Genomic DNA, 21,430 nt, shown 5'->3' on the forward strand with positions numbered 1-21,430 from the left:
CGTGACATCCGAACACGGTGAACCGGACTCCCGGGGGCAATCGCAGGCACACTTACGCTAGTTACAAAAAAAAACATCCGTGCAAAGAAACGGTGCCAATAAACGTCACTCTCGCGAAAGCACACCCGTTGTCGTCGAACGGCACAAACGAAGTGACAGACGGAGCGGCTCGAAAACTTTGGTGACGAACCTGCTATTGCAATTTTTCAGTGTACCACATGGCAACACCACTACTACTGGATTGTACCACATGGCAACACTACTACCATAGAGGTAACTCTAAGACTAGTAGGTCCCGAAGAAAAGTGCTCAAGTTTTTGGCTCAGCTCTGGTACTATCTTCGGTCCCAAGCTAATCGATGCACCCCTCGAAACATAAGAAAATCCACGAACCCCTCATTTTATCTGTCAAACTTTCATGGTAAATCAAAACAAACATAGTGTAGTACTAGAATTTCGACAAGAATGGGATACGTTAATCGATTTGCTTGGGACCAATAGGCTAGTCAAGTAGTGAGTCAATTTAAAATCGATAGTTTCGTATTGATTGTTGCTACTACTGGATTGAACTAGCATTTTCATCAAATGTACTAGAATGTTTTGGTTCTATTTCTATCCTTTTCACTCTACTCAAAACTGAAATGCATAAAAAAATGAAAAAATTATACACTCTTTGCACACTGTCAAAGAATCATTGTACACAAAATCAACTTTGAGCAAAACCAAAACAAAAATACTATCCCATCTGGTGGATGATGGCACAAGCTTCTAAGAAAATTCTATTACAGCGAACCACATTATTTTAATTGATTTCTTCGTCAGTTAGTCGTCTGTTACTTGGTTTGTGGTGATACGGAATTTCCACAATAAACCGGGAATGCACGAATTTCACCACATCCAACTGCGAAACACGTTTAGGAGCACTTTTGGTACACTTTGGATCGAACACACTTAACTTTTTTTTTCAATAATAGTTGCGAGTGAACCAACATCATCACCGCGTAAATAAACTAAAATTAAAATTATCACTCGCGATGCCACAAATTTCTGGTCCGGGAGAAAAAATCAAACAACGCAGATAGCGTCAAATCTTCTGTTGCTTGCAAACATGATGAATCATGTTTTCTTTCTCGATTCTAAAACATCTCGGAAAGCGAGAAAACCACCAATCACACACGTATAACCGTCCGAGAGCAAGTCCGGGAGGCAGAGTGCCATCGCTAATCCGGCAAATGCAACCGAAAGTTATGAATGCGAACAAACGCACAAAATAGAGAACAAACTTAAAACACAACCGTATCCAAAGGCGTTCGAAACTGACGTGCAATTCCGGTAAAAGTTACGTGAAAAATAGGGTGGACGAAAACCACCTATGTTTTCACGTAAATCGGACGTGACGAATTTTCAAAGTGCAACACAGAGCTTTTTGACGTTTAATCGGCGCACACTACTGTATCATTTAAAGCGAACGAGTGCGAGCAAGAGGGAAACAGATTAGTGGGAAAACAAACCGTCCATTCATCCATGTGTGCTAGATAGAGAAAGATGATTAAACGTCAAAAAGGTCTACACGGAGAAGAAAAACTACTCAAAATTAAGTACTTTTTCCTCAATTCCGGGGTTCAGCCCAATAACCCAAATTTGAGTAAATCGCATATAGTAGTTTCCATTCAACACCAGCAAAAACATTAACTACTTTTAAGTATATTCTACCCAAAATTAAGTTTAATTTACGTAAATTTGAGAATATGCAATTTACTCAAAAGTAACTTATTGGGCTGAACTATATCGTTGGGTCGAATCTCTTGTTCCTTTTTTGACAACAATAACGAGTGCAAGTGAGAGGCTGAAGTCAATATTAAGTAAAAAGAACTCAAATTTTGGGTAGTATTTTTTCTCCGTGTATGGTGTAGTTAACCGTTCCAACCCGACGGCGGTGCCCCTTTCACCTAGGGTTACCATATGGTATCCTAAAGGAGGACATGTCCTCCTTTTTCAATAGTTTTTCTACATCCTCCTTTTGCCCGAAAATGTCATCCTTTTAAATCCTTGTATTTTTGCCAGTAACAGATTCATAAAATTGTTTTCAAAGACCGTTGTTTGCAGAGCTTATTTTTTTAATTATGTCGCAACCCCATCTTATCTAGCAAATGCCATTAGATGGTAGCGTAGGACTAAGCTCGGGACTAAAGCTGGGTTTAAACAGGGCAAGTCAATTGATCAAGTCAGTTGAATTCAACTGACTTGAACGCGAATTGAACGTGTAAACCATGCCATTCAACTGACTTGATCAACTCATTTGAATTGAAAAAAGTTAAACCAGGCTCAACTTTGCAAGCCAATTGAATTCAACTGAGTTGATCATTTGACTTGCCTAGTCTAAACCCAGCATAAGAGTGTACTACAGCTGTCAATCCCCCTACATTTAGGCTGTGTTCCATTTGGCGAATTTTCACTTAAACTTGACAGATGGAAAATTTCCAAATTAACCTGCTATTCCAGCAGACTTATATCTGACAGACAAGGAATCAATTTTGACACACACCTTCTCGAAAATTGGCCGATCAACAACAGAGGGATTTTCGAACATTATAATTTAGTTTCGAAGTGTCAAATTTAAGTGAAAATTCACCAAATGGACCACAGCCTTAGGCTGCGATCCATTTGGTGATTATTTTCGAAGTGTCAGTGAAAATTCATCAAATGGAACACAGTCATTACATTACATTTTTCTGAATGTTTACATAAATTTTATATTTCGAAAATAAATTATAATGTTCGAAAATCTGTCTGTTGTTGACCGTGTGATTTTCGAGGTGTTTGTCAAAATTGATTCCTAGACTGAAAATTTTCTATCTGTAAAATTTAAGCTAAAATTCATCAAAATTTAATGAATTCAACATGTGCTCGATTTTGACGTTCTGGTACTATGGTATTTTAGGTATTTTTTGTTTAGGCCGCTACCATACTAAGAGCGAAGAGGCACGCGAATCGTGAAATCGAATGTAAGGAATAATATCAATAATAGGAACTCTTTTGTATAGAACGCTAAGCGCGCCTCTTCGCTCCTACTATGGCAGCGGCCTTCACTTTTGTGCTGAATCAATTGTAAAATTAGCAGGTTGCTTAGATGTTCCATGAACATGGTAAACATTGGGATGATTCTAAGGCTGTAAAGCTGTAGTTTTCATGCAAATCAGCTAGACTAGATCATTAACAAGTATCAAAAATTTATTATGAAGGCTAGTTTGATACATTTTTCAAAAGTATAACGAGAAGATGAATTGAATTGGTAAATACTACAATTTATGAACAATCTCAATTGAACCTTAGCAAATCATGAATTTTGTGATAGCGCACATATTATTAAAACGATTGATAAAAACTCAGTGTCCTCCTTTAATGTTAAGAATGGGAATCATTGTCCTCCTTAATCTCCAAGCTTCAAATGAAATGTCCTCCTTTTCAAGTTTTTAATATAGTAACCCTACTTTCACCAGAACAAGCCGCGATGACTGACGATGAAGCTACCAAAAAGCACTTATGCCTTCACTAAATTCTACTCGATTTTCGTTATTTCTATTTGGTCTTTACGTAAGAAGAGAACAGTATTTATAAAGCCTTCATGTTTGTCGTTGATTTTTGATAATAAATTTCAATATTTTTCGATAGCGTCTTATAAATCTAATGGTGTGGAGTCAGTTGATCTAAAACTGAACTTTTCGGAACATGCTTTCCGGAATTCCGAATTATGTTTCAAATAACTGTCCGAACAATAAATCTCGCACGATTGAGGTCATTTCGCCGGGAACAAATGAAAATCAAGAACAATGGTGAAATCATTCATTTACACGAATGTTTTTCAACTGGAAGAAACTCACCATTATATGGGGTTTTACCAACAATCAATACGAAACTAACGATTTTAAATTGGCTCACCACTTTAGTAGCCTATTGGTCCCAAGCAAACGATTAACGTACCCTATTCTAGTTGAAATTCTATTACTACACTATGTTTGTTTTGATTCGCTATGAAAGTTTGACAGATAACATCAGGGGTGTGTGGATTCATGCAGAACATGCAGGGGTGAGTGAAATAGCTTGGGACTGCTTGGGACCGTTGTTCTGGTACTGAGTGAGCCAAAATAATAATGATTTTCTTCGGGACCCAGTGGTCTTAGAGTTACCTCTATGGTTTTACCCAGTTAAATTGGCTTTTCCCCATCACATTCATTAAGATGACAGAAAGTCAGATAAATAATGATGATAAATAAATGCCGAATAATGATCCCAAAATGCGCCACCGTTGAACTCACTTGATTCAGAAATGGTAGAAAATGATCCGGAACCCGTCCAACATATACAAAATGTATAAATTGTGCATAATCAGGACTGGTAGTGGGTACGTAATATAATAGTAGTGACTTTAGTGACTAAAATAACGAAAATAGTGACCAAATAGACCAATAAAAGCGTGACTAATAGTGACATGTATTGATAAAAAAATGGTATTCCATTTATTGCGATCCACCCGAGAAATTTTCTTAACTCACAATCACAACCCATTATTAGTATTTTTAATGCAGATTTTTAAGGAAAACAAATAATAATTTCAGAATGCCATAAATTTGGTCATAAAAAATTATTATTGGCATAATTATTATTAGGTAATCTTCAATAATTTTATTAATTCAATAAGCAAGTGCATTGCCCATTGGCGAAAAATCCAGGCACAGAAAAAAGGGAGACAAATTAGGATGTTTGGAAATATTTGATGATATTTTCAAATATATCTAAATTGTCATGCCCCTTGGAATACACCCTTTAGTAGAATTTCCCAATACTTTCCTGTCAAAAAATGTAATACATTGATTTCAACTGCAACTTTAATGTCTTCCTGAATTATATGAGCACAATTTGTTAGACCTATTAAACATATTTTATATCTCTTTCCAGAGTCATTCCACCGCACCAAGCCGAAGTAAAAGGCAAACCTGCAAAGTTTGTGGCAAAACATTATCTTCCCCCAGCAGCTATTACGTGCACATGAAACTACACTCGGGAACAAAACCATTTGCTTGTACCGTAAGTTGTAAAATGAACATTTCGACATTGAGCATGCATAAGGACGTATACGCTATGATCGATTATCTTCATCGATTTTCTCTTTGCTAAGCATTTCTAGAATTTATTCAATGCAGAGTTGTAACAGGTTGTATTGGCTATCAAAACCGTTCATTCTAGCGAGTTATTAACAAAAGAGAAAATCGACGCAGAGAATCGAAGTATTACGCCCTTATGCATGTGTTTACTTTTACTAGAGCAACCATTGCAATGATAGAGTTAAATAATGCGGCAATATCCAGCCGTTATGTATAGAAAAGATACGAAATAAATTAACTTTATGTTTTAATTTCAGGTATGCGATGCTGCATTTTGTAGAAAACCTTATCTTGAAGTTCATATGCGGACACATACAGGTAATATGATCGTATCTGTTTAATTTGTGTTGATCTTACTTATTTATTAATGCAAATTATTGCAGGAGAACGGCCATTTTCTTGTGATGTATGCCTGAAACGGTTTAGTCAAAAATCTTCGTTGAATACACACAAGAAAATTCACATGAGTAAGTAGTCTATTTTCATCTACGTAGTTTTCGCATTCAATTTTATTGTAAATAATAAAAGTTCATCAACGCTTGTGTTAGCATTTTGATTTTTATGACTTATTTAATGATTTGTAGCAAAACATTTAAAGTTTATTATGTACATAGTGCAACGATTCAACAGTATTGTAAAGAGCTAAGATTGGTCGTCCAAACAAATTTAAAAATTAGTTTGAAATGTTTATGTTATTTAAAACATACATGAACCGGAATTTCATTTGACTAAATGTATATTTTTGGTACATTTCACATCGTTGAAAGCATTGATCTCCACGAAGTCAAGCTACCGAGATTAAATCCAATAACTCACATTATTAACAACAAAAGTTCCCTTTAAGTTACGGCTGATCAATGGTGACAAGCAACTAATATAGTTTCTCTCGTATTCTTTCTGTTTCGACTATTGTTCCAGGATATTGGAGCATTCATAAACCGTTCCAGTGTAATCAGTGTAGTGCATCTTTTGGCCGAAAACCGTATTTAGAAATCCATCTTCGAACCCACTCCGGTGAACGTCCTTTCGCTTGCGACAGAGAAGGTTGCGATAAAAGGTGCTATGCCTATTATAGCTCAAGCATTGCAGAACATGTCAAATGAAATTTTCATCTCTTGTTTATAGGTTTTCACAGAAATCGACTTTAAACATTCACAAGCGTGTTCATGACCGTTAGTATATTTTCCTACTTTTTGAATCTTAATCCTTTAGTATCTTCGCATGGCCTAATACTCATTTTCTACGTACAGAGTTGCTTGTCGCCATTTATTAGCATAGTTTATCAATATGTTTTCAAGTAAATGGTCAAATCACTTATACATATAGCACAGTGCTAAGTGCTACAGCATTTTCGCTGACCAATACTATACACATAAGCTCTGGTTATATATTTTTTAGTTTAATATCGATGATTGATTTATATTGGAGCTACCTGTTCAATATATTTGCCAATTAATGTACACTTTTTAATCCATAGCGAACCATCGACCTTTTACATGTGAACATTGTCCAGCAACGTTTTGTCGGAAACCTTACCTTGATATTCACATACGATCACACACAGGTAAGCAAATCTGTTCTGACCTTAATTTTCATGAATTTCTCTACCCCATAAAAAATCCTCCCGATTTTCCCCAAGATTTAGTTGGTCTGCGTCGGTATGATCGACCTATTTTGGTTTGTACGAAGTTGACCGGTTGCATTGACGTATATGGGATTTTACAAGGAGAGTCTGCTGATAAAACTGTTAACAAAATCGACAGATGCAATCGACGTAATTTATCGACTAAAAGCTACTAAGGCTGTGAACCATTTGCCGAGTTAAATTTAACTCGTAGTTAAAAGTGACATTTCGCAAGTTATTTCTTATGTTCGAAAATCCCCGTGCTGTCGATCGACCGGTTTTCGAGCCACGGTCGTCAAAATTTAACTTCTTGTCTGTCAGAAATAACCACGCTCGGATAGCAGGGTTAATCGATAACTTTCCATCTGTCAAATTTTAACCAAAAGTTAAAATAATCCACCAAATGGTTCAGAGCCTAAATAGGCCGATTGGTTGGTGCACCAGTAAACTTTCGTAGAACCGACATCACTGACTTCCATCTGTTTTGTTTTTATTCAACATAGCTGACGCATTGACAGAACGAGGGAAAAGCAACTAGTGAAAAAATTACATGCTCTGGTTGCTAAGCAATGCTTCGGAATGTGCATGATAGAGGGTGCTAGCAACCGGTGGAAACTAACGATTTAAAATTGGCTCATTACTTGACTAGCCTATTGGTCCCAAGCAAATCGATTAACGTACCCCATTCTAGCCGAAATTCTAGTACTACACAATGTTTGTTTTGATTCGCTATGAAAGTTTGACCGATAAAATGAGGGGTTAGTGGATTTTCCTATGTTTCGAGGGGTGAATCGATTAGCTTGGGATCGAAAATAGTACAAGAGCTGAGCCAAAAAGTTAGAGGTTATTGGATTTTCCTATGTTTCGAGGGGTGAATCGATTAGCTTGGGACCGAAGATAGTACCAGAGCTGATCCGAAAAGTTGAGCACGTTTCTTCGGGACCTACTAGTCTTAGAGTTACCTCTATGGTTGAACGTACCCCATTCTAGTCAAAATTCTAGTACTACACTATGTTTGTTTTGATTCGCTATGAAATTTTGACCGATAAAATGAGGGGTTAGTGGATTTTCCTATGTTTCGAGGGGTGAATCGATTAGCTTGGGATCGAAAATAGTACAAGAGCTGAGCCAAAAAGTTAAGCACGTTTCTTCGGGACCTACTAGTCTTCAAGTTACCTCTATTGTCCTATCCCTTGAAAAAATATCACATTTAGTCTCGGAGACCTCTCGATTAGGAAATTTTCAATTATTTTAGTCATCCATCAGGTCATGACAATTCTTACTATTTTTAGCATACTTTACCATCCATCAGGTCATGGTAATTATTTTTCAAAATTTCTTCAAGTTACTTTTCCATCCAATTATTTTGCCTCAGAGTCCTGATTATAAATCAATCATAAATGCATATTTCCAAATATTACTAAATACGCGCCAGATTTCGCAACATCACTTTTCGAAATCTGGAGGTGTGTTTGCAGTACCATTATTCATAAGATAACGGTAGTGTTTACTTGCGGGGCTTATTGTATGTGAAAGTAAACTCGGAGTGGACGTGAAATGGGTTGCTGAATCTGCAGTAGAGCTATCACTTTCTAACTCCCGGACTAAACTTGCTTTAAATTATTACATCAAGGATTGTTGTATGCAAATTTCTTCCATAATGATTGAGTATGACGAGCACCTCGCTAATACACCTTACTACAAAAGGGAACTACGGAGAAAATGCATTTGAGCCACCTTTGTTGCTATGCAGCTTGAGTGCTATTTTTTCCTTTTTTTTTGCACACTGTACTTATGAATAAAAATAAACACATTTCGCTTGAGTTCCGTCGCATCTATATTTATGGGGTGTTTACACTTATGCTATTTCACTAGCGCTAATGAGCTAGCTGCTAGCAAAAAAGCTCACTAGCATAATGTAAACAGGGCATCAGCGTCTACCAACATGAGATTTCAGGAGCAACTGATATTCGTACTAGTTCTTTCTTCTTTCCTTTATTTAACGTCGGTCTCTGTTCCGCAATCTAGTGCCAATCACCGACGGACATCGATTGCCATCCATTGACGGCAATCGAATGAGCAGGAAGGCAGCTTCCACGCCTGCGTAGGATATCGCACCCATTCAACAACACACATTGGCCGCGACCAACGGCTTTACTTCCCTTCCGAAGGAAGACGTGACCAGAGATTTTTATGCCTCAGAAAAATCCCACCGACCTCGGCTGGGATTGAACCCAGACCCATCGGGGTGTTTGAAAGCAGTCACGCTTACCACTACACCACCGGCGCCGGCGTATTCGTGCTAGTTGGCGAGTACACTGAAGTGTTTTGGTGGAGTTCTGGTATTCCGGGAAGTTTCTGTGTATGCTTTCTGAAGAGATTTGTTGCGGCACGATACCTAGTGCGGAAGTGAAAAGACAATATGACCGACGGCTGGAAAGCATCGTTTGCTAACCTCGGCAGTGGAAATTATGCCTCTTGGAAGTTCGGTATGCGATCTTTGCTGGAACGTGAGGATTTCTGGGATACGATCGATCAACCGAAACCGGGAGAGATCGATTAAGAATTTCCGCAGTGGAAGAAAAACGATATCAAAGCGCAAGCGACCACTCTATTCGTCGAGGACAGTCAACTCCGCTTTGTAAAGAAATGTGAAACGGCTCACCAGATGTGGGAAAATTTGCGAGTGTACCATGAGAAAGCCACCATCGGTAACCAGGCAATATTGTTGCAGCAGTTATGCTCAAATAATTGGTGCGAGGGCAGTGATGTCGAGAAACATCTCGAAGAAATTGAGTGTATATATGAGCGCTTCGACAATGCAGAGGTGTAACTCGGTGAGCTGTTGTGGCAAAATAAAATGATGTTGCGCAGTCTCCAGCCATCGTATAGTAGTTTTGTAACGTCGTTGGAGAATTGGCCGCAAGATGATCTCATGATGGATCTACTGGTAGCTCGATTGCGTGACGAGGAGCAAAAGCGGGTGGGTCACAGTGGACGTGGTGACAACAGTGAGAAAGCACTGCGGGTTTCCGATAAAGAAAAACGTGAAAAGAAGTGTTTTTATTGTTCGAAACCAGGACATTTTCAGAGAAACTGCCGTAAATTTCTCGCGGAGAAAGATGGTGAAAATGGAAGTGAAAATCGTAAACCGACAGGATCCAACCTGGCTGCTAACCAGAAAGTAAAACAAGCCCAAGCGGAGGGCGGCGGTGGTGATCGTTCGTAGCTAGCGTTAGTGGGTAATGTTGGCTGTGGAGTCGTGTGCTTTATGGTCGGTGACGTTATTCCTGGAGCGTGGACGATCAATAGTGGCTGCACATGCCACATGACCAACAACCGCGAATTTTTCATGGAGTTCAAACGTGGAGCCCTCGTGAATGTGACCCTGGCGGATGGAACGACAACAAAATCGACCGGAGTAGGAAGTGACGTAGTTATGGGCGTGAATACCAAGGGTGAACGCATTGCAGTTACTCTCGAGAACGTGTTGTTGGTTCCCTCGCCTCACACACGGACAGAAAATTGTATGCATTGAACCAAAAAAAAACTTTAGTTTTATTTAAACAAACAATTCCGGTTGAAATTATATTGCATTTTGATGTTTCAATAATACTGATTCATATAAATTCAAAATTGGATTCTTTTTGTTTCAATAAGCCACTTTTCAACTGCAACTATTGTAAAAATAACAATGTTCTATTATTAAGCCAACAATAGTAAATTTTAATTTGATCAGTTTTTCGCATATTTTTTAACTGTACCAAATCAAACAAATATTAGTTTTCACGTGTGGATAAGTGTAAATTAAGATCTATCACGTCTTAAGAAGTTTTTTTTAGTGATATTGTAATTAACGTGAAAAATCTGGGACAAGAATTTGTTTCGAATAGCTGTGTTGCTGTGGTGTCGCGTCGGATTTTCATTTCGCTTGTTTTTGGTGCTTTGCCTCCCTCCACAGAAGAGTTTTACCAGAGAGGTAACTCTAAGACAAGTAGGTCCCGAAGAAACGTGCTCAACTTTTTGGCTCACCTCTGGTACTATCTTCGGTCCCAAGCTTGTCGAATCACCCCTCGAAACATAGGTAAAACCAATAACCCCTCATTTTATTTGTCAAACTTTCATAGCGAATCAAAATAAACATTGCGTAGTACTAGAATTTCGACTAGAATAGGGTACGTTAATCGTTTGCTTGGGACCAATAGGCTACTAAAGTGGTGAGCCAATTTAAAATCGTTAGTTTCGTATTGATTGTTGGTTTTACCATAGAGGTAACTCTAAGACCACTGGGTCCCGAAGAAAATCATTATTATTTTTGGCTCACTCAGTACCAGAATAACGGTCCCAAGCAGTCCCAAGCTATTTCACTCACCCCTGCATGTTCTGCATGAATCCACACACCCCTGATGTTATCTGTCAAACTTTCATAGCGAATCAAAACAAACATAGTGTAGTAATAGAATTTCAACTAGAATAGGGTACGTTAATCGTTTGCTTGGGACCAATAGGCTACTAAAGTGGTGAGCCAATTTAAAATCGTTAGTTTCGTATTGATTGTTGGTTTTACCGGGTATTTTTTTTTTCTTTTCTTGGTACTGGCGTGCTGGCGTTCTGCCTACCGGAGGATGCACGCGAATAAGGTGTCAAGCAAAAATTCGGTGCAAATGAAAAACTTCGAATGTGATTCAAAATGTCGTGTTGGGTTGTAAAAACAACGCGGAAGATTTTTTCGATTACCGCGAGTGAACAAACCGGTCCTTTTTCGGAGGCAGAATTTGGTGAAATCCATCTGATTTATAATAAATCATAAATGCATATTTCCATATATTACTAAATACGCACCAGATTTCGAAACATCACATTTCGAAATCTGGAAGTGTGTTTGCAGTACCATTATTCATATGATAACGGTAGTGTTTACATGCGGGGCTTATTGTATGTGAAAGTAACCTCGGAATGGACGTGAATTACCAGGCATTCTGAAATGGGTTGCTGAATCTGCAGTAGAGCTATCGCTTTCTAACTCCCGGACTAAACATGCTTTAAATTATTACATCAAGGATTGTTGCAAGCAAATTTCTTCCATAATACCACTGCCGGCCAGTGGGGGTTACATTGAATACACACATACACACACAACAATAGTAAATTTTAATTTAGCATTTATTTGCTGTGTCCAACTACCAACCATTCCCTCGTTTTCACCCGTACAAAAATGTAAACAATAGCCAAACTTGTGAATTTCGGGATATAAGTGCAAAATTTCCGAAAATCTTGAGACTTGAGGTAAGTAAGTATGCTGCAGTTCGAGCTGCAGTTGCTAAATATAATCAATTTTCTGTTTTTTTCTTTTCGTTTTTCCGTCAATCTTATTTTCCATACTGAGTACCAATGCTCCCGACTCCAGGAAGTCAGCTCCCACACCAGGACCCTACATATCGACCCATCAACTAATTAACCGGGGACCAACGGCTTTACTTCCCTTCCGAAGGATGATCAGTGAAAAAGAAAACGAAACATAAAAAAAATGCCATATTATTTCCGGAGTGATTTGAGATTTGGGCGTAATTGCATTTGTAAACAAACACGTCAATCACCGATTTCTCGCGAATAAAAGCTCAAATCAATTGAATCAATAAACATATTTTTATTTCTACTGCGTGAATTGTCAGACTTCATCAAATAAATATGATTGAATCAACAAAAAATCTCTTTTAAAAACAAACATATTGCTGGATCAACAATAGAAAAGGGCCCATCAGCATTTGTAAACAAACCGTTCCAAAGCCCATTCCTCACAAATCGAAGGTCGGCCACACAAACCAACACCATAATCGTGTAGGTAGAAGTTTCCCCTATCCGATGATGGTGTTGGTTTGCGTGGGTGGCCTTCGCATTGTGAGTAAAGGGCTTTGAAACTGTTTGTTTACAAATGCTGATGGGCCCTTTTCTATTGTTAATCCAGATTTGTGTTGTTGACCCAGCTGCCAAATTTGACAGCTTACGTCAAAACCATGAAAACTCTTTGAAATTCGAAAAGATTTTCTTTTTGATTTAACAATCCATGGGTTTTGAGGAACAAAAATACTGGATTGTTGAAACAATAATGATTGCTTTTTGCACCCGAAACAAAATGAAATTCTTATTGATTTTACGTCAAATATCATTACGTTTAAAATATTTTTTTCTGCGTGCAGTAGTCTTTGAGGCCACAGCACAGTGGTTCCTGGCTGGTCAAAACCTCAAAAATTAAAGTTGATATTTTTTTATTTCAATATTTTTTTATCATTTTTAGATGTTAATAGTATCTTAAATTGAATGATTTGTGCAGTTCTGTTGATAACATATTTGTTTATGGTTTTTATAGTGTAGCGATATCACAAATTTTTGAAAAAAATCGTAATGTTTCTTGTTACTGTTTTGCTCAAATATAGCAAAAAATATTGTGTTTATCAACTTGGTTGCTTGAGAAGAAATGTTCCTCGGCTTATTTCACGTCAAATGGATGGTAAAAAAGAGTGTATGCACTGTTTTAAGTGACAGTTTCAAATAAAAAATTAGCAAAAATATTCTTTTTTCACATTTAGACCAAGCAAAACATATGACGGACCCATCCGCCCACTATCCTTTAGTAACCAAAAGATAGCTGGAAAAGCTAGCTTTCAGATAGGCTTTATGTGTTTTGCGATTTTTTGCGAAAGATGTTGAAATTAGGAATAACAAGTAAAGTGTTCTTTGGAAAATATCCGTTTCTAAGTTAAATAATCTGCGGTGTATACTGTAGCAAGCTTCACAATGCCTTTTCAAAGCACACCAACACGCACACACATACACACACGTACCATATATCAATCTCTTATGGTTCATGCGTTATGACTTTTTTAAACAAGCAGGTTAGGGTGGCCCCTAGAAAATCGGCATTCTTTAAATATCTTTTTATCGTTCATTTCTCGTGATATTTTTATACTAGACACATTAAGAACTTTTTATGGCACATATTTTTGCTTAGTTGTTATCTCTTTTATTTGAAAAGTTATGGCAAGCTTTTGCTGAAAAATATTACTGTTTTTTAAATTAAATTAAATTAAAGACATCATATCAAGAATACTGACCACTTTACCAGAATCCAAGCGACAGATACAATAGCGCTGCGCTTGAGTGAAGGTGGAAGCAACGCATAGAAAAATGAGCAAATTCACAAACCTTTCTTCTGAGGATGTAATCTTTGCTATCAAATTCGTTCGAAGCATTTACCTTTGAGCGGCAGATGACGCGATTGTACCTGTCTTATAGCGTTCGTATGAGAAAATGGAAGAGTTGCCAGTCTTCTTGATTTGTTGTCTTCGATTAAATGCTTTAAACAGTAAAAGCTCTTGCAGTTTTTTACAAAAAAAAAATAAGAAAAAACGGTGTTTCCTATGAAATTAAATGTTTGAAAATCGGTTTGCTCCATTTTGAGATATTGACAATTGAAAAGAGCAATTTTTTCGAAGAAAATAGCCTTTAAGTTTCTAATCAAAAAAGATAGTAACCTAGTTGCTTGAGAAAAAATATGCGTTATCAAAAGTTCTAAATGTAATCAGAAAAATGTTTTTACGAGAAATTAACGCATGAAAATATATTCAAAGAAACCCGATTTTAGTGGCCACCCTAACCTGCTTGTTTAAAAAAATCATAACTCATGAACCATAAAAGATAAAAACGTTGTGTCTTCAACAAAGATGCTTTGAATTGAATGTTCTACAACTGTTTAGAACACTGCTTTGGTCTATCTCAAATAATAAAAAAGTTTGTATTTTTAATTCACCAATTTTATGGACCACCCTAATTTTACGAACATTAAAAGATTGAACAAAACATATGAAGCAAGTTTACCTAAGAAACCATATACCTAAAACTGACGGTTTGGGCGCAAACATTTTTGTCTTCCTAAATACGGCTTTGGGACCATTGTGCATTGGTTCTGGCTCTACTATACTCCTTTTTGTGACGTCTTGTATGTCAAGTTTTCTTCGTACAGCTGAAAAACATCTATTTCAACTGTTTTATGCCTATTTGCAACAATTTTGAGGTTTTGGCCAACTTTTGTTCTAAGGGAAACCACTGTGCACAGGCTGCTCAATTAAAACGACTGATGATACCACCCTGGAAGTATGCGAGCTGGACAGCTGCTAGTACAAGCTAAAGCTGGCAGAGCAGTGTTTGTCGGTCAGTGCTGTCAACAATGGCAATTAATCATGTTTTGTTGTTTTTGACATCATCCACATCCAGAGGGCCTGTCACTTCGAATGTATGGGAATGGTAGGAAACCATTTGGAAATGCATGAAAATTTTCAGTTTTTATTCATTATCGTCTTTATGGGCAGTTTAGGTGCACAAAAATTGCACGAGTACATTACTATGGTGATAAGGTAAACACTCGTTTATTTGTTTCCTTCTGTGAAAGCATGTTTAGTCACAAACCGTGGATTTTCTGATATTCTCCACACTGCAAAAATGATTTTCCTACCACTAAAGGGGCGACATCTCTCGGATCTTCAGTATAGCTACTACTCAAATCATATAATTAATTGATGAGATATTGGTCTAGCACTGAATTTCACTTCCGACACTGATATTCATAGTAAGCATAATATCAGGCGTACGGCTTTGATATTATCCTGGAGGTAACTCTAAGACTAGAAGGTCCCGAAGAAACGAGCTCAACTTTTTGTCTCAGCTCTGGTACTATCTGCGGTCCCAAGCTAATCGATACACCCCTCGAAACATAGGAAAATCTACGAACCCCTCATTTTATCTGTCAAACTTTCATAGGAATCAAAACAAACATAGTATAGTACTGGAATTTATAGTAGAATGGGGTACGTTAATCGATTTGCTTGGGACCAATAGGCTAATCAAGTAGTGAGCCAATTTAAAATCGTTAGTTTCGTATTGATTGTTGATATTACTGTCCATATGAATATCACTAGGGAGAAGTTGGAATTCTTACTTTTATCTCGATAAATAAACAACCGTTGCATTGTTTTAATATTACTGATGAGTTTTCTAAAGAACGGTCCTCGATTAGCTGGCGTTTATGAGAAACATTTGCGGCAGAGCTTTGAATATCAGTGGTCTCTTCACGATGTCAATGTCATTTGCGCACTGACATTGAGGAGAATGATATTGATATTTTAACTGTGTGAACTGATACTGACATGAGGTGGCTAGTGAAATTCAGTATTTTGTAGGTATTGATATTGATATTTTGCAGCACTGGGTTAAACCAACAATCAATACGAAACTAACGATTTTAAATTGGCTCACCACTTTAGTAGCCTATTGGTCCCAAGCAAACGATTAACGTACCCTATTCTAGTCAAAATTCTAGTACTACGCAATGTTTGTTTTGATTCACTATGAAAGTTTGACTGATAAAATGAGGGGTTATTGGTTTTTCCTATGTTTCGAGGGGTGATTCGACTAGCTTGGGACCGAAGATAGTACCAGAGGTGAGCCAAAAAGTTGAGCACGTTTCTTCGGGACCTACTTGTCTTAGAGTTACCTCTATGGTTAAACTGCCTGCATACGTGGCATAGGCGAATTGACCATTGTGACATTAGTGTTGTGAATGCAATCGTGACACAAGGTTTGGCCAGCGGAACAAAACTGACGGATTGCGGAGAACGGTTGGTGTGTGAGTGCTGTCTGATGGGTAAGTTGGTACGAAAACCGTTTCCACAGGTTCTAGAACGGAAGTCGAAGCAACCGCTGGACATCATACACACCGATCTCTGCGGGTCCATGGAAAATCCAACACCAAGCGGCAACAAGTATTTTATCACCCTAATCGACGATTTCAGTCGGTTTTGCGTGGTATTCTCATAGAGGTAACTGTAAGACTAGAAGCTCCAGAAATAACGTGCTCAACTTTTTGGCTCAGCTCTGGTACTCTCTTCGGTCCCAAGCTAATCGATTCACCCCTCGAAACATAGGAAAAACCAATAACCCCTCATTTTATCTGTCAAACTTTCATAGCGAATCAAAACAAACATTGCGTAGTACTAGAATTTCGACTAGAATAGAATACGTTAATCGTTTGCTTGGGACCAATAGGCTAGTCAAGTAGTGAGCCAATTTAAAATCGCTAGTTTCGTATTGATTGTTGGTATTCCTGCTATATAGTCGAAGGATGAAGCAGCCGATAATATTGTGGAATATGTTCGATGGGCACAAAATATCTTCGATAGGAAGCCTTGTGCACTGCGATCTGATGGAGGAGAAGGAGAATACGTAGGCGATAAGGTTTTGCAGATCGGTGGGCATACAGCAGCAGTTCTCGACTCCCTCCCCTCTCTATTGGGGAGAAGCGATTCTAACGACCCCGTTCATCCAGAACCGGCTTCCATCCAGAGCAGTTAATGGGACGCCATTCGAGTTGTGGACAGGCGTATGTTCGTATACCAGACGCAAAAAACAAGAAGTTTGATCCTCGATCGAAGAAGCTTGTGTTCGTGGGCTATTCAGGCTGCTATAAAGTTTATCGCTTTCTTGATGTCGAAACCAACCGCATAGTCGTTAGTTGATATGCTGAGTTTCTGGAATTCCCGAAAGGATCGGAGCAGCGTGGGAAGCAAGCGTGCTTCCGGATAAGCAGCTAGATGAGTGGATGGATCCAGATAATCCAATGACGGAGAGTGAAGAAAACCCAGTGATAGTGTTCGAACATGGTGAAGATAGAAAAACGCAGGAAGAAAAGATGCAGAAGATTCGATTGAAATTGACTTTCCTAGCTTTGAAGAACTGAGTGATGCACTGTAAGTGCCAGATGTATCAGTGTTGGACCGCCAATACAGGCGTACGCGTGGTGTATTATCAAGCAGGTATGAGGACTTTATTGTTGGAAAAGTCCTACATGGCGAAGAACCAAGTGACTTTCGTGATGCATTGAGTGTACCTGTTTGGCAACGCGCTACACAAAAAAAAATGTAATATCGATCAATGTAATTCAAGCTGATGTATGAAATAATGATGTAATAGCAAAAGGCAGATACAAAGCAAAATCGATGCTCATCGTACAACGTTATATTACACAACCGATGGATTGACCTGGTTGCAGCAATTTGGATGTAATATTCAACAACTTTTTTTCTGTGTATGCAGGAAGAGATTTAAGAACACACAGTGAACAGTACGTGGGAAATATTGGATCCTTTTTTTTTCCTTTATTATAGAGATTTTTAGCCATTGGCTAGTTCATCTCTTGAAATATTGGATCTGCCACCGTCCATTGGATGAGATGGGCAGCATAGTGAAGCATAAGGCCCGTATTGCCGCACAAGGATACTCACAGTATTTCGGTGTGGATTTCACGGAGGTGTATGCATCAGTCACGCGGCAGGCTACGTTACGTGCACTGCTCGCCGTTGCAGGGAAGAACCAGCTGTTGTTCCTGAAGCAGTACGATGTTCGAACGGCCTACCTAAACGGGACCGCCGAAGAAGAGCTGTATATGCCGCAACCTCCAGGTTTTGCAATTCCGGGACACGAGCAAAAGGTATGTAGACTTTGTAAAAGTATATACGGGCTGCGCCAGTCCGCAAGGTGCTGGAACTTATCATTACACTCTGTGCTCCTCGAGCAAAAGTTCAAGCCAAGCGCCGCAGACCCATGTCTCTACATACGATATAAGAAGCCGTTTGCTGTTATTTTAATCTACGTTGACGACCTGTTGATTGGCAGCGCAAGTTAGTCCGATATAGCCAAGGTATATGATAGTCTCCGCACGTTACTTCACCAGGCTCCGTGCGTCATTTTTTGGCTATGAGATTGGGAGAGAGGGACGTTTCTACACGTTAAAGTTGTCAGCGTACATTGACACATTGACTAGAATGGGATACGTTAATCGATTTGCTTGGGACCAGTAGGCTAGTCAAGTAGTGAGCCAATTTAAAATCGTTAGTTTCGTATTGATTGTTGGTACAACAGTGTACTTTGTATGTCTGTACAAGGTATTAGATCTACGCCTGTGTAATGCACCGCAACTGCAGAGCAGATGTTCCGAGGTTTCACGTTCTATGCTACAGAAACGGCAGATATCGCTCTGAACCCGACCAATGTTCTTCAAATGATATCTACTCGGATAGTGCCCAGTTACTAGGTCAGTGTATATACTAATAGCCCGTTAATTGAGCTCCAAGAGCTTTTTGGTATGTGTTACATTTGAAGATATAAATCTTTTCGACTGGTTGCACTTCGTGACGGCCATCCAGTTGGCCATCACCCTTTGTTCTTCCCAGCGTTTGAGTTCCATTTTTACCGTACAGTTTGATATTCCACAGTATGGTTCTGGGCCAATAAACGGTGAATTGGAACCTAATTTTGCGAGATCGTCTGCCCTTTCATTTCCTTCAATGCCACAGTGTTCAGGAACCCAATATAAGTCTGCTGAGTTCTGTTTGCACAGCTGTCGCAACAAGAGAATACATTCCCAGACAATCTTTGATGTACATTTGTAAGCACGAAGCGCTTTTAGCACAAACGAAGTGACAGACGGAGCGGCTCGAAAACTTTGGTGACTAACCTGCTATTGCAATTTTTCAGTGTACCACATGGCAACACCACTACTACTGGATTGTACCACATGGCAACACTACTACTAGATTGAACTAGCATTTTCACCAAATGTACTAGACTGTTTTGGTTCTATCTCTTTCACTCTACTCAAAACTGAAATGCATGAAAAAATGACAAAATGATACGCACTAGACTGATGCAAAATTTGACTTTTTCGCTCTACAATACTTAAACGATTCCAAATCGGATCCTGACTAACCTCTCGAAATTCGAGCCTCTTTGGTGAAAAACTTAGATGGCACAAACCATTTGAAGTTTGTATGGGAATTACTATGGTAAAACCAAGATTTTTGTTCATGTCTATCTAATAATTCACCATATCGGTCTGCTTCAAAAACTTTCAACTTTACTTGTAGAAAATTTTCCCAGCTACAACTTTGCCGAAGACCACTTTTTGATTAAATGCAAGGATCGAAAGTTATCAATGGTTCAATGCGCTGATGTCTAATGATCATGCTCAATCAACTGCTCAGCAGGCAACATTGCTGTTTCTGGGGCGTTGAATAGGACACAAAAATCATGGCTACTATGTCACACTGCAAAATACAGTGTTGCCTACAGAGCAGCTGCTTGATCATGTCATAAGTTTACCAATCTCTTAAATAATTAATAACTTTTTCCTGTCTCGTTTTACATAGAAACGATCTTCAGCAAAGTTGTAGCTGAGAAAATTTTCTTTAATAATGTCTATCGAACTGTTTCGCAGCTCAATATGGAAAAAGACTAGAAGGCAATGAACAAAAAGTTGAGATTTTCCATAGTAATTTACATGTAAACTTCAAACGGCTTGTGCGAAGTCTGTTTCTAACCAAATGAGTTGTAACTTTGGGAGACTAATAAGGACCTGATTTGAAACCATTTTAGCACTGTGGAGCGAAAAAGTCAAATTTTGCATCAGTCTAATACGCACTCTTTGCACACTGTCAAAGAATCATTGTACACAAAATCAACTTTGTTCAAATCAAAACAAAAAAACTAACCCATCTGATGATGGCACAAGCTTCCAAGAAAATTCTATTACAGTGAACCACATTATTTAAATGGATTTCTTCGCCAGTTAGTCGTCTGTCACTTCGTTTGTGCTTTTAGTGCTGCTTGACTGTCAGAAAAAATACAGATATTCGCACATCTACATTTTCTCCTTAGTCAAACACTTACACAGTCAAGTATAGCCACGATTTCGGCTTGAAACATTGTTGGACAATGTCCCATCGCTACTGAAATATTTGTCCCAGGGCCAAAGATTCCTGTACCTGTTTGTGTTCAAATTTTTGAGCCATCTGTGAAAAATAAGATTGAGCCTTGACGAACGCTAGGACCACCGACTTCCCGATCCAAACGCAACATTTCACATACGTTGAAGGGAGTGTCATAATTGTCCTCTGGTTTCACCAACTTTTTTATACCTTTTGAGCCTTAGAGCACTTCTTTCCGCTTCTAGTTGCACGTATTCATGCAAGGGCAGTAGATTGAGAATTGCATCTTACGCTTTTGATGGGGTGCTGCGCAAAGCACCCGTTATAACAATACATGCTATACGTTGTAGTTTTGCTAGCTTCTTCTGTGCGGTAGCCTCTTTCGTTTTTGGCCACCACACTAACGAAGCATAAGTTACTTTTGGACGGATTACTGATGTGTAAATCCACATTGTCATTGTTGGTTTCAAACCCCATTTTCTACCAACAGTTTTGGAGCATAAACACAGGGCACTGGTTGTTTTGTTGATCACAGAATCAATCTGAGCATCCAATATAACTCCTAGGTATTTGACCTGTTCACTAAGATGGATCTGTTCTCCTCCAAGCTTGAACTCCTTTAGGTTGAACTTCCTCTTTCTAGTAAAAGGAACAATTACTACTTTTGGCGGATTAATATTTAGGCCCTCCTTAATACACCAAGATTGGGTAAACTTTAGAGCTTGTTGCATTCTTTCTGAAATTATAGCGTCAAACTTTCCTCTAACTACAATGACTATATCATCCGCAAAGCCAACAACTTCGAAACCTTTCACCTCTAGGCTTCTTAGA

General features: G+C 38.5%; 1 protein-coding gene across 3 annotated transcripts in view; it reads left to right on the forward strand.

The window, feature by feature from the left end:
• The window catches only part of LOC135712160 (zinc finger protein 157-like), a 78,811-nt gene that overhangs the window by 33,893 nt on the left and 23,488 nt on the right, over positions 1 to 21,430 (forward strand). For 2 of the 3 annotated variants that reach the window (XM_065235125.1, XM_065235126.1), the window contains exons 3-8: positions 4,956 to 5,084; positions 5,419 to 5,479; positions 5,545 to 5,628; positions 6,080 to 6,218; positions 6,287 to 6,333; positions 6,639 to 6,725. In XM_065235125.1, coding sequence (XP_065091197.1) covers positions 4,956 to 5,084; positions 5,419 to 5,479; positions 5,545 to 5,628; positions 6,080 to 6,218; positions 6,287 to 6,333; positions 6,639 to 6,725 — 547 coding nt within the window. The remainder of the gene's footprint in view (positions 1 to 4,955; positions 5,085 to 5,418; positions 5,480 to 5,544; positions 5,629 to 6,079; positions 6,219 to 6,286; positions 6,334 to 6,638; positions 6,726 to 21,430) is intronic. The other variant, XM_065235127.1, reaches the window with a different exon arrangement.

This window comes from Ochlerotatus camptorhynchus, unplaced genomic scaffold (genome assembly GCF_037179485.1).
Source record: "Ochlerotatus camptorhynchus isolate MF236.1 unplaced genomic scaffold, CSIRO-AGI_Acam_v1.1 ptg000459l, whole genome shotgun sequence".
Classification (NCBI taxonomy): domain Eukaryota; kingdom Metazoa; phylum Arthropoda; class Insecta; order Diptera; family Culicidae; genus Ochlerotatus; species Ochlerotatus camptorhynchus.